The following is a 17,893-nucleotide window of genomic DNA, read 5'->3' on the forward strand; positions in this document are numbered from 1 at the left end:
TATCACCAGGCTTCTCACCCAACACCTGTTACTGCTGCTAGTTGAAGACTTAACTGCAGTCCTATGTACACTGACCCAGGCTCCCTAGTAAATGTGCATACGATTGCAAGCTAAGGTTGCAATCACACACCAGAACATAAGACCAATTTAACTCCCATCACACTTAGTAGACTTAGTACACTTAGTAGACACACACAGGATTGTATGTGAAGTACATATAAAATAGATCAGTAGCTTAAATTTTATATCTGGGTGTTTTCAATCCATTATTTTTCTATATTGTCGCCACCCAAACTGGGGCAGAAGCAGATGGTTTGCTGGTTCACTGTGGAGCCTGATACATGTTGCAGCAAAGTAATTTTGTGACATATTTTTCTTTGTTTGCAGTATAGCCCTGAAATGCAACTGAGCAGTGCACAGAAAGTTCAGCAGGTAGTAAAATTAAAATGTATAATGTGCAAACAACTTTATGATAAATATGTAAAATTTATAGCAAGGTGCATTTGTTAAAATACTGTTTTTATTTACTACATTTATAGTCCACCTTTCCTCCAAGGAACTCAAGGTGGCATACATAATTCTCCCTCTCCTCATGTTAGTCTAACCTACCTCACAGGGTTGTTATGAGGATGAGTGATGGTGACTGGCCCAAGGCCACTCAATGAACTTTATGACCAAGTAGGATTTTGAACTGGACAGTCTCCCAAGTCTTAGTCCATCACTAACCATTACACCACACTGGGTTTAGCTGATACCTCGTGCATTTATACTTCTGCTCTGCATTATACTTCTGCTCTGTAAAAGGTGCAGGGGAGCAACTGTGAGTAAGATTGTGTTTTAAGTGGGAGTTTACTTTTCATTAAAGGTAAAGGTACCCCTGCCCGTACGGGCCAGTCTTGACAGACTCTGGGGTTGTGCGCCCATCTCACATAAGAGGCCAGGGGCCAGCGCTGTCCGGAGACACTTCCGGGTCACGTGGCCAGCGTGACATCGCTGCTCTGGCGAGCCAGAGCCACACACGGAAACGCCGTTTACCTTCCCGCTGGTGAGCGGTCCCTATTTATCTACTTGCACCCGGGGGTGCTTTCGAACTGCTAGGTTGGCAGGCGCTGGGACCGAGCAGCGGGAGCGCACCCCGCCGCAGGGATTCGAACCGCCGACCTTTCGATCGGCAAGTCCTAGGCGCTGAGGCTTTAACCCACAGCGCCACCTGCGTTCATTAACAGCTATAAATTCACATCATGTACTGTATGGGCTTACACATTGTTTCCCTTCCATGCTCCCTTCACTCTACCAAGTGAAACCCTTAAACACACAGTTGACAAACAGCCACAAAATACCCAACAATGTACGCTAGCGGAAGTGCATCTGATGATAACATATGCAGGCTATTGCAACCAAATAAAAGTATGTAGTGAGTATGGTGATACCAAGCCAGAAAAATATATATTCAGGTTTTGTTTCTGGATTAAATATGAAGCATAATATTATCGCCCCTTCGACACCAGCATCATTGTCATATTCTGCATCTGTTTTTAGATATTTAATCATTTTGTGTATGCTTAAATTGTGTATAAATTACCATAAATTGATAATAATAATAATTCCGATAATCATGGGTCCTTGTTAATCTTTTTGATAATTTGACTCTGTATAAACAGCCTCATGCACTGTTCTCAGAAAAAAAGCAACCAAGTTCACCACCAAGTACAGATCTTATCAAACATTCCATAACTTTTCCTTAGGCCATCTGAAAGGGAATTCATGGATTGCAGTTTGAGAAACTGTGCCCTAGGACTTCACTCTCATATTATCATAGAACTATAGAGTTGGAAGGGACCACAAGGGTCATTTATTCCAACCCCCTGCAGTGCAGTAATTTTTCTCTCAGTGTGGGACTTAAACTCACAGCCCTGAGATTTAGAGCCATATGTTCTAGTGACTGAGTTATCTAGTTAAAAACTCAATATTCTATATTAGATTTGACTGTTGCGAACTGAGTTGAATGCTTTTATTAAAAAAGAATAAAGCTAATCAAGGTTAGGCAATTGTCAATCAAGGTGATTCTAGTTAATTTTTTTAAAACCAAGACAACCCACTTACCTATCAAAAATGAAAACTGTACACTAGAAGTTCTTGTAGTTTTAAGCATTTTTGAATTCTTTTGGATTCTCACCTTATGATCTTCGGGGCAGATGGCCTTGGCCTTCCTTAGGACATATGTGCAAAAGTTGAAGAGAGAATTGTTAAGCCCATCAGTAATTCTTCTAGCCCAGTCTTTCAGCATGTTGTTCTTGCATGTTTGAAATTTTATTATTGTTTGCAAAGTACACATTTCTGCTATTTGGAGGATACAGGCCGTTGTGACTTAATTCCTCTGTGTGAGATAGTGAGCTTTTATGTTGTCCGCAAGAGAAGCACCTGAATATGTTTTCTGTTCCAGTTCCTAACAGTAGGCACCTGGTTGTCTGCATCCACTGCTGTGAGCAGGACTCAAATTTTAGCTTATGGCAAATTATCAAAAAGCAATTGTTCCCTGTGATGTACCAAAAATGGAATACCACATGTGGTGGTAGATGTGCATGATCCGCTAGACATGGGCTAGTAACCAACAGAATCCTGATTTGAGTGGATGGTGCACATCTCATAGTTGGATAAATTGGCCTGTGGCTTGGAATCAATATGATGTATAATTGCTTAGTCTTTAGGTTTTTTGGTTGTGAGCCTCCCCGAATGCTGTGTTGGTGGGAAACAAATCCAGGAAATAAAGAAAATGTGATGCAATGGACTATGGGGTACAATGGTAGTAATTGTGTTTTGTCTGTATCTAATTAGTGTAGTGCAACTTGGAAAATTTGCAGGTTGGATCTTGCATCTATTTAGGTGAAAGGGCAGCAATTAGTTTTTTATAGTTGCTTTAATTTAGTTTCACATTTTTGTCTTTAGATTTCTGCAACGTTGTGGGTGAAATACTCAGCTGAGACTGAAGCGTCTAGAAACTGCTGTCCCATCGGTACCAACCACAACAATGAGAAGTCATTTAAGGTTTCTTTGTCTTGACACTTTGTGCTTTATTCTAGTTTAATTGTTCGTCACAAGATTATCAGATCAGCTGGTAAACACATTTTTATCTGGATTTCCTCCCACTTTCCCATTTAAGTACCGTACCTCTGAAAGTAATTATTGTATAATAATTGTATAATGGGATCAGTCAGTGCATTTCCCAGAACTCTGGACAGACTGATTTTGAATAAATCCTAAAACATATTTTCTTTGAAACAGGCTTTTTAATTTAATACTTCAGTGGAACCTGGCAAAAAAATATTTAAAGCTGCAACCATAATATAGTTTGTCACCAAAGAGGTGTGGGTGAAATAAAGCAAAGAAAGACTATATAAGCCACCTTGCTCCTTGTAGTACAAGCTTAGAAAGGGTGAAGTGGGGAATCAACCTGCCTTCTCCCCACCCCCTTGTTTTTCAGAGTTGACTGGGACTACTCATTTTATCTCTAACAACAACCAGAGTTAGCAGGTGCTCTTGAAGAATAACTGCTCTTGAAGAGTATTTTTTCAATATAATTTTAATTTTAGCTGTGCTGAAGAGTGGGCCTATGATATACTTGCTTCTCTCTCTTTAGTTTATCCCCACATCATCCTTGTGGGACAGATCAGGTTAAGAGATAGTAACTGGCCCAAGGTCACCCAATGGGTTTCATGGCTAGGTGGAGGTTTGAATCCTGGACTCCCTCGAGTTAAGAACTTAATTCATTCCGGAGGTCCGTTCTTAACCTGAAACTGTTCTTAACCTGAAGCACCACTTTAGCTAATGGGGCCTCCCACTGCTGCCATGCCACTGCTATGTGATTTCTGTTCTCATCCTGAAGCAAAGTTCTTAACCCAAGGTACTATTTCTGGGTTAGCCGAGTCTGTAACCTGAAGCGTTTGTAACCTCAAGTGTCTGTAACCCGAGGTACCACAAAGTACTCCACAGTGGCCGTTACTTAATTACTTAAATCTTGTTTTTGTAAAATCACCCTATTTTTATCGTTATTGTTATGCCTTATCATGAATTAATGAAAACATCTCATTAAGTTTACAGTAAAATTAAACTTGCACATAATTCAAAATAAGGTCTAACTATATTAAAAAAAATAGGGTGGTATTCAGCTAAGTTTTACTCATAGTGGAACCATAGGAATTAATGAAAATGACTTAAGTTTGTTAATTTCAGTGAGTCTACTCTGACTAAAACTTAGTTGAATAATACCCATAACAACAAATATCATACTGCCAATAACAGCAAAAAAACACAAATCTTGATCCCAACAAAACAAACAAACACAATAGCCATCTTCTAGCTTCTAGACATCCATAGTAGGAAGTATTTCAGGGGTCACAGGATAAACAGGACTCTGGCCGCTGCCACTGCCACAGCACCATCTCTTGTAGCTGGAGTCAGTCAGCCCCCCCCCCCCCCGCAGGCCAGGTGAAAATAGGCTAGCACAAAGGGGGCAGTTCCTGCAGGACTCGGAGGACCCATCAGTCCTCCAGACCATTTCCAGTGAAAAGGAAAGACCAAGGTTGTGGCACTAGAACAAAGCCAGTATTTTCTGTTCAACCTAGATGCCCACACTATTGCAGGGAGACTGCAAGAAAGAGAGGCTTTAGAAATTAAGACCTGCACTACAACAAGAAGGTTCTCTGTTGGTTACTAGAGGAACTGACCAATGGGGAAGACACAGCTGATCTTTTTGTCCAGTGGGCCTGTGGGCCTTTTATGACCAAGCCCACAGGTACAATCTCCCTGTCCAAATTCTTACTTGAATTGTTTACTAGAAGTATACAGAAACTGCCATCAAGCCTGCTTTGCACTGCATATTTGAGGACAGAAATTGGGGCTACTGGCACTGCTTTCTCTTTACATGAAGAAAGGAATCTTTAATCGACTTCATAAATTTGTTAGTTTTTAAAAGTAAAGTGCCACAAAACTGTTAAATTCATGGATGTCAATTGCTGCCTGAAACTGGTTGGCAGAATTCTCTCTAATGTTGTGCTGGTACCAAGCAGGGATTTTCTTGTCCTCCCGGGCCTTTTAGCATCCATTTAAATATTGATATTAGCACATTTAGCTGCTATTTTCTTTTATGGTTATGACTCCTATATTATTTAGGTCTTTTAGTGCACATTGTGCAATGTTCAGTGCTTCAATTTTATCGATAGCATGACTGTTTGTTGAAGAGTTCTGTGTAAAAGTTTGCATATTCCCTAGTTTGGAGATTTTGACCACAATTTTAATAGCATTAGCCAGACTTGTCTGTAGCTTGCTTACTCCAGAACACATGCAGAAAGGTTGGCTGGGTTGGGTTTACTGAATGTTGTGGTGGCCTTGGTTAATAATTGGGAAATGTAATTGCATGTAAAATATTTAGATTTGTAGTATATTTTTATCCCATCCTTTTTCAGATAGCTTATTATAGCTTATAGTAAGATTCAATAAGTACGATGAATGTAGTATGATAATTTGTGGAGAGAGCCTGCCCTTCTATCATTGTCTGAACTTTGGTTTGTGAGCTAAAAGCATACCATTTCTCTTGCTTTCTTACAGGCACAACAGAAGGTGTTAATGCAAGTTCTGCCAGTGAATTAAACATATATTTAAAGGCCACATAGCAATATGGCTTGGTAAGTAAGGTGAACAAGAAAGATGACATTTCATGATGTTGTGCCATTTCTCAATGTTCAAAAAACATTCCTTGTTTTTTTTTAAAAGGGTAATTGTAAACACCGAATGTGTCATTCATATTCCTTGCTTAATTTAGCTTTAATGTATGTCTATAATTTGCAGTAAGTACTGGATAGGAGGACTGCAGCTAGTCAGTTTGGTAGGAAATTGTGAGCTATGTGGACCAGTGGCAGATTCAGTAGAAAATTTCGGGTTTCCTGTGCTTTTAGAAAAAAAAAGTTTTGGGTTTTTTTTGCAATTTATTTTTGAGTATAATTTAAGAATCACTCTTCTAAGTATACTGAGAATTTTGTACTATCCTTTTGAAGAACATATATTTGACTTTATGAGGTCTAGACATTGTTCACAGGTATCTTTATACAGTGGTACCTTGGTGTAGGAACTTAATCCGTTCCAGAAGTCCGTTCTTAAACCAAAACCGTTCTTAAACCGAGGCATGCTTTCCCTAATGAGGCCTCCCACCACCCGTGCCCTTCCACCGTTCATTGACTGAGGTAAAGTTCTCAAGCCAAGGCACTATTTCTGGTTTTGCGAAGTTTGTAAACCAGATCGTTCTTAAACCGGACTGTCCTTAAACCGAGGTACCACTGTATGGGCTTAGTTCAGATGTCCCAAACCCATTCTCCAAATCATGGTTCGGAGGCTCGAGAACGTGATGCAGTCTCCTTGTGCCTGCAATGCATCTTTCCTTCTACACTTCCCAGTTTACCTAATCGTTTTATCATGATCAACCACTTGGCAGCAGTTTGCCTTTCAACTACGGTTTGACATAGGTTTGTCAGCCATTGCTTGGAGGCAAAGTGCTAAACATCATTTGTCAGTTGGGCTGCTGTTGTGAACTTTGATTAGATGAACCAGGAACCCTTGGAGGAAAGTGCTAACCTTCATTTGACAATTAGCCACACAATTCTGTGATTTTATGAGTTTGTCGTGAAAAATTTGGTTAAAGAAAACAAGGAAGTGGAAGAGGGACCCGTGTAGAGAGGAGGGGTAGGTAAATGTCTTTCTCAGTTTCCCTACCTCAGAACCCTTTAACTGGAGGTGCTGTGAATCAAACATGGGGGACTCATACATGAAAGATGTGCTCAAAACATTTATCCTCTCCACTTTTGCTTGGCCTTTTTAACTTTGTTATAGTTTCATAAATGGAATATGAGTTTTAATTATGAAACCTAAGTCAGTTCGGTCAATGTGTGATGATAGTTTCCCCCCTTCTTTTCTGTTTCAGGACTTCATTGATCTTTTTGTAATATACTTTGTAAGCTACACAGGAGAGCATGAAATCTTCAAAAATGGACTCTATGAAGCTAAAGCATGATATCAATCCATTGCTTCTTTTTTTTATAAACTTTGTAATCTTGCTTTACACAGTTATAACTTTTATTCCATGGTATTTATTTTCTGGAGCAAGACATGTCATAGCCAAGTCAAAGCAAATTAAAGCTAAACCTGTGAGTTGCAGGCCAGGCAGTGCATACAGATCTGTTAACAGTTTGCATTGCTTAGCATCTGTATTATACCCTGGTTGTGATACACTCGACAAAGCTTTCAAGTATGCTAGGAGTAAATTTAAGGACAGAAAACTCCTGGGAACACGGGAAGTCTTGAAGGAGGAAGATGAAATCCAGCCATCTGGAAAGGTTTTTAAAAAGGTATGCTATGTTTCCGTCTTTTTTAAAAACATCCCTTTTTAAATGGAATGTGAAGCAGGGGTGAGGAACCTGTAACCCTTTACATATTTCTGAACTACATCTCCCATCATCCCTGCCTATTCGCCATGCTGGCAGGCACTGGTGGCCTTTGGGAATCTGTCAACATCCTAGTGTAAAAACCTATGTTGTAAGGAAGGAGTATAGACAGTGTATGTGCAGTCATGGTATGGAAAGCAGGCTAGCGTATGTTTTTACGGCAAATTTAAATATAATAGCGCTCCTTGGTAAGTTTGATTTGACAGAGGGAAGCATGGCTACTGTGTGGGCCTTTTCAGAACAGTTGGCTACAGATGAGTTCTCACAAATCTTCGCCTGGGTCTTGATGGATAATTTGTACGTTTGCTACCTTTGGTTGGGATAGTGCCGTCTCAAACTTCCAGTTTAGTAATCAAATTCACGGAGGTGGGTACATTTTTATGGCTGATGGTCATCTACTGTTGCTCTAGTTTTTCAAACTTTGTTGACTTGGACCGTTGTTGGGAGAAGTTCCCAGGCTTAAATGGTGGAGGGGACAAGAAGGAAAGGATGCCCGGGGCAGCAATCGCCTGGAATCTTGGAGGGCCCCCACAGGCCGCACAATAGTTTGTGTGAAATAGCACTGTGGGAAATGGCTGGAGACTTCAGACTTGCTTATGATAGTAGAGAATCACTGATGCATGGCTTAAGTGGGTTTTCACTTTGTTTTCATGAACCCAGAAATCCCATTGCCAAGTTACTGGTGGCATCTGCTCCTCCCTCTTTGACGACTGTCCTGAACACAAAGATCTGTTTGCCCAGGTTCTCCATACACTGCAGAGATAATACTTGTATTTGACAGACCAGCACCTCCCAACTCCAAGTCCTTTGACTTTTTCTCTTGGCTCGTTTTTGGTGAAGGAAAGAATTGGTGTAAGTTGTTCATGCCACATCTTTTTCTTCTCCAAAACAGTTTGAGGTGCTCTAGTGGGCATTTTGGTGTTGGTAGACACTTCCATGTGCAGGAGTTAAACTCAACATTCTCCATTTAGTTCCAGTGCTTCAAAGATATTGGCCCAGTGCATATGTTTGGCTTAGTGCAAACAAGCAAACTGCCACATAAAATAATGGGACAGTTTTGCTCCTCCCTGGTTGTTTTGTCACTGTACTGAACCAGGCCATGGTTTGGCTTAATGTGCCATTCAGACATGGGCTTGTGGGTTAGCTCTTTCCAGACATGCCAAGAGCTGTGACAAAAGGTTGCCCCAAGATTCACATCTGGTGGTTTGTCTGGGAGAGCTAAGCCAGGAGACCAGGTTCAAATGATGATGCAAAGCCAAAAACTGGCTTAGCTGCACAGCCAAATGGCCATTACATGCGCAGGTAATGTGAACAACGACACTGTGTACTTTGTAAAAAGGAGGAGTGCTCTTGTGATTTTTTGGTCTGGGTGATGAATCCCTAGCACGGAGATACAGGTTTCTTACAGATTTGTTCAGTAGCTGTCTTTATTTTCTGTCCCAGCAGTCACTTCTAACTGTCCATTTAAAGACTTCTGTTTCTGGAGAATGACATAACTGGAATATGGTGTTAAACATAGCTTAAATTGTGCCTATAGAGTAGCATTATTAGAATTGAGAAGAGGTAGGAGTTAGTTCTACGGCCACTACTCTTTATTAAAATTGTTGTTATAACTATTAATAAATAAAACAAAACAAAGGTTATACACTGAGCCAGCTTTTGACTTTCCTACCATTTACTTTAAACAAAGGAAATTGTGTTAATGCCTGACCAGTCCATCTTCGGGGGTATTTTATCATCCCCATACAGAGAGACCTGGGACTAACCTTGGACCCTCTCCATGTGCGCTACTGCTGAGTTAAGACCTTCCTTCCCACATTCAGCAGCAGTGCAGAGAGCTCATCCAGTGAACAAATTCGTCATATTGCCTTGTACCACTGCTCTCTTACCTATTTTTTATCCTCTTAAGTTTCTTCTTATTGCATATGGAGGATTTTAATGGGAAGCAAGGGCTGTCTGCTCTTGGTTTTTTATATACCCTTGAATGTAAGATGAGGAAAAAAGTACGCCCCTTCTTGCTTGCATTCTCTCTTCCTGCCAGAGGTCTTGAGGCAGGGGATGGATTGGTGATACTTGCAGGTAACCACAAATACTGGCTTCCTAGTGAGTCCAGCTAAAACTTGCTATTCATGAGCAGCGAGGGCTTGTGATTCATAAATGTGCATGACCCTCATCCTGGTTGGCTTGAAAAGTTACAGAAAACAACTTGTTATTGCCTGCACACGGCTTTTGAGGATAGATTAACATTTTAGCTACTTAGTAAGTTTATTTTCTAAGCATAATTAGTGGAATGAATGTTCAGTATGAGGGAGCTTTAGGCCATTCTGTTATGCAAGTTATTAAACTACTTGGCAGTTGCAAATCGCAGGGATGGAACTGCTTATTCTCCTCTTATTTTTCTTTTTAAGGGAAAGGGGTGGGGGCAGGGAAGAATGGTCTGATTAAAATGTTGAGTTTATCCACTGGTGGACCACTTTTGAGTTGTGGGAGCATTGTAGTTTGGCCTTGAAGTGCAGCCCAGGACAAGCTTTTCCAGGAGACTTCAGCCCATGTGTCCTTCCTCTAGCTGAATGGTCATCTTAGTTTCCACACTTTTTATAATAATGTGTCTGGCAAAGCTTTATGAAGGGCTGTCTTCCTTTCTGACCTTCTGTTTGACCCCCCGCCCAACTGGACCTGGGAAGTGAGAAGAAAGAGAAGTGAGAGTTCAGTTCTTTGTCCCTTACACTCTAAAGCAGCTTGGATAATGTCAAGGGGGGACCGTGAACTCCACAGAGCTGACCTCCTCCCCACAATTGTGTGTGCCACTTTTTGGGGTAGGGAGAACCGATAAACGTTCCAAGTTGCTCCTGCCCAACCTCCTGCAGAGAAGTGAGTCACATAACTGGAACACATATTCCTTAAGCAAGCCTCATTCTCCCAGCTCCATGTCAGTGTTAACATGGTGGCTAAAGTAGGGAAAAAGGAGTTGTCAGACTCCTTTGGTTGGTACAGCTCACATAAAGTATTTTAAAAGCCATATTGGCTTTTATTGAACGTGCTAGACCACTGAAATGGTGAGCGTGGTGTGATGTTAAAAACAGATTCAAATATGCATGCAGATAAGTCATTGGATAATTTTTGTTACTGCTTTCAGCCTTTTAGCTAAGATCAAGTGTAGATTTATATCATGCCCCGTCATCACCAGGTTTCTCAGGGCAGTTCACAAACACAAATACAAAAACCAAAAACAAACAAAAACCAAGCTGTAAAATACAACTAAGTATCATAGCCTCCAATTCATCTGTGCCGACTTTTAGAAACATGCTGAAAACTTTTCTGTTCCTCCAGAACTATGCATGTAGCTAAGAGTACATCCCCCCATGGTCAATTGATGTATGCTTTTAATTTCTATTTGTTTTAAACTAGTTTTTAACTTTCTATAATTTTATCATCTGGTTTTATGTTGTTGTGAACTGCTGCAATATATATATATATATATATATATATATATATATATATATATATATATTTATGAGACAGCAATATATAAATCTATTTAATAAATAAATAAATAAATAAATAAATAAAAACAAAGCAAAACAACATGACAATGCTGTCCTGTGTCCATAATACTAATGTCAAGAAGGCTCTCTGGTGAATAGCAATCAGAATAAGCACACTTGCTGCTATTCTGTTTTGTTCCATATGATGGCAGTATTGGATATGTTCTAGTTTATTTAAACACAAACAAAAAACCCCAAGTGTAGATGATAAAATCCTGTTTATTTTCAAGTGCATAATTGCTGGTGAATTTAACTGCTTGTCTTATTTTTTCCTTCCATTACTGAAATTTAAGAGCTTATGCATAAAAATCTAAAGTTTTGGGGGATATTTACAACAAAATTCTGCATTCCCCTCTGAGAATTGTTTATTTCTTTTGTGCTGAAAAATAGAATTTTATACATTTAGGAGAAAATTGCAGTGCAACAAACATTTGTAATCTTCCTCTGTGTCCTAAGTGGCACATAAGGTTAATAATTTATGTCAAAACTCTTGTATGGAATCTGAAGAGGAGGCTTTCCTTTTAATTCAATGAAGGAATGCAAGCTGAAGGGTGCAAGTTGCCATTTTGTGCATGTTGATTTGAATGCAGGTCTCATTGACGGCAGTGGGGGCTGACTCCTAGCAGGTCTTCTTAGGAGCCCAACCTTAGTAACCTCAGGGCCACATTGAAATTTACTTCATTTTTGATCACAGCAGACTCGTATTTGTACTTAAGTGTTATAACAAAAAGCACACACTAGAGAGCAGTGTTTATCTTTTTATGCTCACTTTTGTCGAACACTTTCTGCGGTGCAGCACTAGGTAAATAGCTTTCTGTGTGCAAAATTGCATAGATTAGACACTCCAGTCTCTTCCTATTAAAGCTGCTGTCGTGGTGTGAGGCAGGGGGCTGGCGACCGCACTCAGTTCCTCAGTGGAGACCAAGAGGAAGGCTGGTCTGGGATCTTGGGCAAACACTGTGCAGCATGGGCCCCTTACTCACAGTTGCTGCTCTGTGTAGGAGCTTTAACAGGAAAAACCTGTTATCTGTTTTGCTGATCTGGAAACCCATAGCCTAGAGCAGCTTTTTTAGGGAAAATGGACCACAGTTTTTGCAATCAACCGGTTGGACATGCCTGGCCTAGATGTATTAGTAACTTCAGTCCTTTTTTTTTATAAGCACAATTGTAGTCCAAAGGGCTGGTATGAATCTGAAAATCAAAGCTGTTATTGGGTTTTCAATCTGAAATGTCTAATTGTTGATAACAACGAACACCCTTTGAAATCCCTTTGAAAATTATTTGAAACCCCTCCTGATTTGAAACCCCTCCTGATGTTGTGAGTGGCAAGACTGCTTTTGGGAAACTGCCTGTTGCAGTCCTAGCCCTTGGTTGGCAGTGCACTTGCGCTAGCCAAGGCAGGAGGTGGGGTCCAGGTGGGGTCATTTGTGGGTCATCTCTCTGGCTGGTACAGCATGGATGCTAAGATTGGGCCTGTCGCTATCAAGTGGCGGTGGCAGATCTGCATAGGATCTTCTGTCATCCCATCCCCACTCCAAAATGCCCTGCTTCGGGGGGCGGGGGCGTTTCCGGTGGAGATACTACCACTGGTAAATTCCACCTGCCACTTGTATGGGCACTTTGGGGCACTCCTCACCAGCAGGCCTTCCCCAATGTCAGAGGCTGGCAGAGCTTTCCTGATGGTGAAGGCCAAAGAAGCTGTGCAGCACTAAGTAGAGGACCCCTCTGCTCTATGCAGTATCCTTTGCAGCATGGTGGATTGGGGCTTGGAGTTGTTTCACCCCTGAATTCTTCTTGAATAGCACTTACAGATAACTGATACAATTCTGATACCGTATTGGCCCGAATATAAGCCGCACCCGCAAATAAGCCACACCTTTAAAATTCAAAGCAGGGGGAAGACAATACCCGAATATAAGCCACTCCCTTAAAATTGGATTGCAGGCTGAAAATTGCTGCGGTTGGTAGAATTGTAACTCTTAGCCAATTTCAGGCTTTGATCTTGCAAGCCCGCAAAACTTACTGTGCAATTGCTAAAAGTGCAAATTGCAATTCAATTGCTACAATTCCGCAGGCACTCACACCCACAAATGGCAAATGAACCGTCTTTAGCTCTCAAATAGGCAATGAAACCTTTTTTTGTTTCGTTTTACCGTATGTCTGTTTCAGCAGCAATATCGTAAAAGCCCATTTTTGTAAGGTTGCGAATTTAAGCCACACTTTCACTTTTCACGGTTGGAATTTGGGGCAAAAAGTGAGGCTTATATTCAAGACCAATATGGTATTTGGTTTAACAAAATTAATCCATTCACTTGATTAGGGAGATAAGAAACAGTTCTGTACTCTTCCTTTTCTTTATTGTATTTTTATTCATACAGCACCACTTTGCACGGTAAGTTTTGGAAAGTAACCTATGCAAAATGTCATGTCTGCGTCTCACGGGCCTTTCAATCTAAATCTTGTTAGACAGGAAAACAAACATGGAGATGAAAGACAAAGGCAAGCAAGTACACAGAAATGCAGTTGTGCATGCTTAGGCTTGTTTGTGATTTTTTAAAAAGTCTTTTTTTATTTATTAAGGTTATCCTTGGAAAATATATTTGGCTCTCGTACGATGATGTTTTCAATAAAGCGAAAAAATTTGGAGATGGATTAACTGTGTTGGGCATTCAACCGAAGACGAACATTGCCATCTTCTGTGAAACTAGAGCAGAGTGGATGATCGCTGCCCAAGCTTGCTTCATGAACAACTTCATACGTAAGCATTTTCTTATGGCCATATCAGTTTTTTTGTGTGCTTTTGGATACACTGAGAAGGTTTTCCTAACACTTTTAATGACTTGTGTAGGGCAGCTACTATTGCCCCTAAATTAGTATGATTAAGTTTTGTTTTGACGATTCTTCCTCTGTCTCCTCCTAGGACTTGTGTTGCCATCTCCATGGAATTGCAAAGATACCAATTCCTAGGATGAGCCGATGGTTAACTTTCTGGCTTTGGGAAGGGTGGGAATTTCCCTTTCTCACACAGCCTTTCTTAGGTTCAGTTTCCTCCAAGCACATGTTTTGGAGGGCAGGCCGTTTTCTTCCAAGCATCACACTTCTTTTCAGCCCGGAAAACCATCGTTACAAGTCCAATTCCAGTTCATTTGTGCAAGAGCAGTGCTTCAGCAGTGCTAGAGCATTAGGAAGAACGTTGTGACAGTAAGAGCTGTTTGACAGTGGAACGGACTACCTTGGAAGGTAGTGGAGTCTCCTTCATTGTAGCTTTTTAAGCCGAGGTTGGATGGTCATCTGTCAGGGATTCTCCACTTATAATTCCTGCATTGCAGGGGGTTGGACTGAAAGGCCTTTTGGGTCGCTTCCAGCTCTACAATTCTGTGATTCTAAAGGGCACCAATAAAAGCATCTTCCTTGGTAAGAGGCAGAGAACAATGTCTGTAGAAGACTGAAGAATTCTTTCCGATTTTATATATTTGTATTGTATGTTCTCACCAAAAAGTTAATAGGAGCAATTAAAAGACCCTTTCATGGTAAAAACAGCAAACATATATGAATGAAATTTGTTTCATTCAGAGAGCAGTTTTGCAGAATGTTAAATTACAACTCAAAAGAGAAATCATATAAAGCCCAAGTAGAAAAAGGAACTGAGACTGGTTTAATAGGCCATTGTAAGCAATTGCAAAAAGCACTTTGAAGATTTGGTAATTCTTCCTTGACAGATTATTATATATAGCTTCTCTATAGCTGTGGGAGTAGCTTGTTACAGCTTTTCTTTCAACGGAAGCTTTGCAGCTTCTGTCTCCCCTCATAGTTTTTGCTCTAATTACTGCAGTGTATTCTGAGGAAAATAGAACTGACACCCATTTAAAAGGAAAGCATCTCTTTGAATGTAAGTTGGACATGTAACATGTATCTCTGCAAAATCTCCACAAGCTTGGCATGTAATACTTTTGCTACTTTCTGGAGCTGTAGGGCTTGGCAAAATCATGGCCCGGGCTTGGGCAGTAGTCCCCTTCGCCAGTGTAAAGCTGCAGCTTCTTTAGCTAAGCCAGTGGCAGGCAGTGGCTGCTGACAGGAGGGCTGCCTGCTATCATTTCTAGACCAGGAATCAATGACATCATGCCCTCCTGATGTTATGAACTGTGACTCCTGTCACTCCCAATTATTGGCTGTGCTGGTTGCAGCTGATGAGAGTTGTAGTCCAAAATTCTGGAAAGTACCAGTATCATGGCTACTTCTGTTCTAGACAATGGAATAAAAGAAAAGCTAGCACAGCTTCCATTATTGTACAGGCTACGTAGTGGTAGTTGCTTCCTCCTCCTCCTCCTTCTTCTTCTTCTTCTTCTTCTTCTTCTTCTTCTTCTTCTTCTTCTTCTTCTTCTTCTTCTTCTTCCACCCTATACCCACAGGTTTCACAGGATAAACTCACAATATAAAGCCACAAAATATACTTAATCAAAATAAAGAGAAGAACAACCCAATGGTAGGGAGATGGTAAGCTTAGAGGAAGTTCAAGCTTGACATTCCCATCTTCTATTTTTTTTTCTTTTCCAAATGATACTTGGTGTGTCTTGGTTACCGAGCATGCTCAGTCCCTCTTCTTTTTGGCAGTGGGGAGAGACTCATTATGGCTCTTTATTTTTAGGGTTTTTTAAAAAGGTAGTTTATAAAACCTTTGCCTTTCCCTGTTCCTCAGCGAATGAATGTTTTCCCCTCCGAGTACCATTTCTGTCAGCACTCCGCAGCTTAGTTCACTACTAGATGGAGTGATGATCTTTGCTTCTTTTTTTATTCATTAATCTCACATCTTTATTGTGTAGCCAAGGGCTCTCACCAAATCATACAATACTACAATAAAAAAGTACACTGCTTATAAAAAATTGCAGTATCTGATATCTTTTACAACAATAAAACCTTCAACGCTCTTAACCATAAACATTTCCTAGGAAAAAAAAAAAGGATTTTATTCACTCCTAGTCGTATTCTGCATTTAGTTTCAGAGCCAACAGTTCTCTGCTATCTGTGACTTGCTTCATCCACCTTGATTATTAAATCATTCTGGCAATCAAGCATACGGGATTTCCATGAATCACAAATATTGGAGTTGCAAGGAACCCTGAGTGTCAGCTAATCCAACCCCCTGCAGTTAGGAATCTCAATTATTTTGATAGACAGAATCACAACTAGAAAACTAGCTGAGTCAAATATGATCTGATAACTACTAGCTGACTTGGCTGCTTCTGCTCTGCATCTTCCTTTCCTCCATGTTCATCTCTGTGGTTCCATGGTAATTTCCTCCTCCATCACCGCCTTGTTCACCGGTATGCCTTTACCTGGCCATGCCTGTCATCGTTATGTAGAGAGTGTTTAGTTCCCTCCTCCAGCGATCTGTGGAGCACATGGGGCATGCACAATATCCTCGGACCTCTTGGAATATGTTTATGAAAGTAATGGAAATGCTCCTATACTCCATTTTATAGCTGCTGGTAACCCTGTAATACTGTACACAAATACAGCACATAATGCATTTCCAGTGCATTCTCTCCCTTGTCGAACACTCAATAATTCAAAGCAACAGCTATCCACATCACATTTGCAAATCCTTATTGTGAATCAATAGAGACTTAAGTATCAACACAAGTAATATCTACTTTGGTTCTATGGCATACACAAATTATGGTTTGCCTTGGTTTGGGTGAAATTGCAAATTATTGTTTGCTGACACCTTGGAGCTAAGAGACGTAATCAGAATTATCGTGTGGTAATAAAGCTCATAGTCACAAAGCCATTGTTCATAATTTGGCATGACATCTGAACTAGCTCAGTACTTGCCTGGAGGGGGCATTGTGGAAAACACTGCTGCAAAGAAATAAATTACACTGGAAGGCAGCATTATGGATAATCCGCCCCCCCCCCCCCGTTGTTTGTCTTTAAAAAAAAAAGAGAGAGAGTTATTAAAGTACCCAAAAGCTGTATGTATCGATAGATAGAAAGATAGATAAAAACCACCATCAGAAATACTGCAATTCTGTGGCAAGTTCCACGTAGACCTTTATAAAACTTTAAAGTTTCAAAAGGGTCGGTTTAAGGTAATGTGAAAATGTAGGGAAATGCTGAAATGTGTGGAATCAAGAAATTTGCATTTGAAAGGGGGGTTGGTAGGAAGGGAGATAGTGGGGATTTAAGTGGATGTTTCAAGTTTCTGAGACGTGCTTCAGCTCACAGCGTGACACAGCATTTGGTGATGTCAAATGAATGAACTTGGCTGACTTGCTTGCTGGCAGATGGTAATATTGTCATATGCTTTTCACGTAGTCGTTTCTGAAACTTGAGTTGCAGGCAGTGAAACACAACGAATTAAATTTTGTTTAATTTTTCAAGGAAATATGTTTGCTAATCTAGATTTGGCCAAGTACTGCTCTTCCTGAATAGGCCTGATTTAACTGTGCTTATTTTTTTAAATCTTCATTCTTCTGTGGCACATGTCCCCTCCATCTACTAACTGCATTTTAAACTTTACTGTTATTTTAAAGGATTTTTCTGCCTGATTGTTATGGTAACTTATGTGCATATTTAGCCAAAATTGCCCTGATTTTTGTTCTTGATAATATTTTATTCCTTGGAGATAAGTGAATGAACATTGTTCACGGTCCAATGGGACAAACAGTAGAGCATGTCCCTTAAATTAGCCCCCCCCACCCTGCCCAGAATTAATTTCTTTAAGTACCGTATTTTTTGCTCCATAAGACACTCTTTTTTCCTCATAAAAAGGGGAAATGTGAGTGCGTCTTCAATGAGCGAATGATGCTGCGCAGAGAGGGAGAGCTGCGCAACGCCCCTTCAGCGAAGCGGGAGGAG

At 40.5% G+C, this 17,893-nt stretch overlaps 1 protein-coding gene across 10 annotated transcripts in view; it reads left to right on the forward strand.

The window, feature by feature from the left end:
- ACSL3 (acyl-CoA synthetase long chain family member 3) overlaps window positions 1-17,893 on the forward strand; it is a 58,562-nt gene that overhangs the window by 19,939 nt on the left and 20,730 nt on the right. For 2 of the 10 annotated variants that reach the window (XM_083742102.1, XM_083742097.1), the window contains exons 2-6: window positions 393-432; window positions 2,947-3,045; window positions 5,605-5,681; window positions 6,971-7,394; window positions 13,616-13,793. In XM_083742102.1, the coding sequence (XP_083598228.1) occupies window positions 7,020-7,394; window positions 13,616-13,793 (553 nt within the window). In that variant the 5' untranslated portion in view covers window positions 393-432; window positions 2,947-3,045; window positions 5,605-5,681; window positions 6,971-7,019. Of the gene's footprint in view, window positions 1-387; window positions 433-2,946; window positions 3,116-5,604; window positions 5,682-6,970; window positions 7,395-13,615; window positions 13,794-17,893 lie in introns of all 10 variants that reach the window. The other 8 variants (XM_083742101.1, XM_083742103.1, XM_083742099.1 and 5 more) reach the window with 5 other exon arrangements.

Source organism: Podarcis gaigeae, assembly GCF_964106915.1.
Source record: "Podarcis gaigeae genome assembly, chromosome: 5".
NCBI lineage: Eukaryota > Metazoa > Chordata > Lepidosauria > Squamata > Lacertidae > Podarcis > Podarcis gaigeae.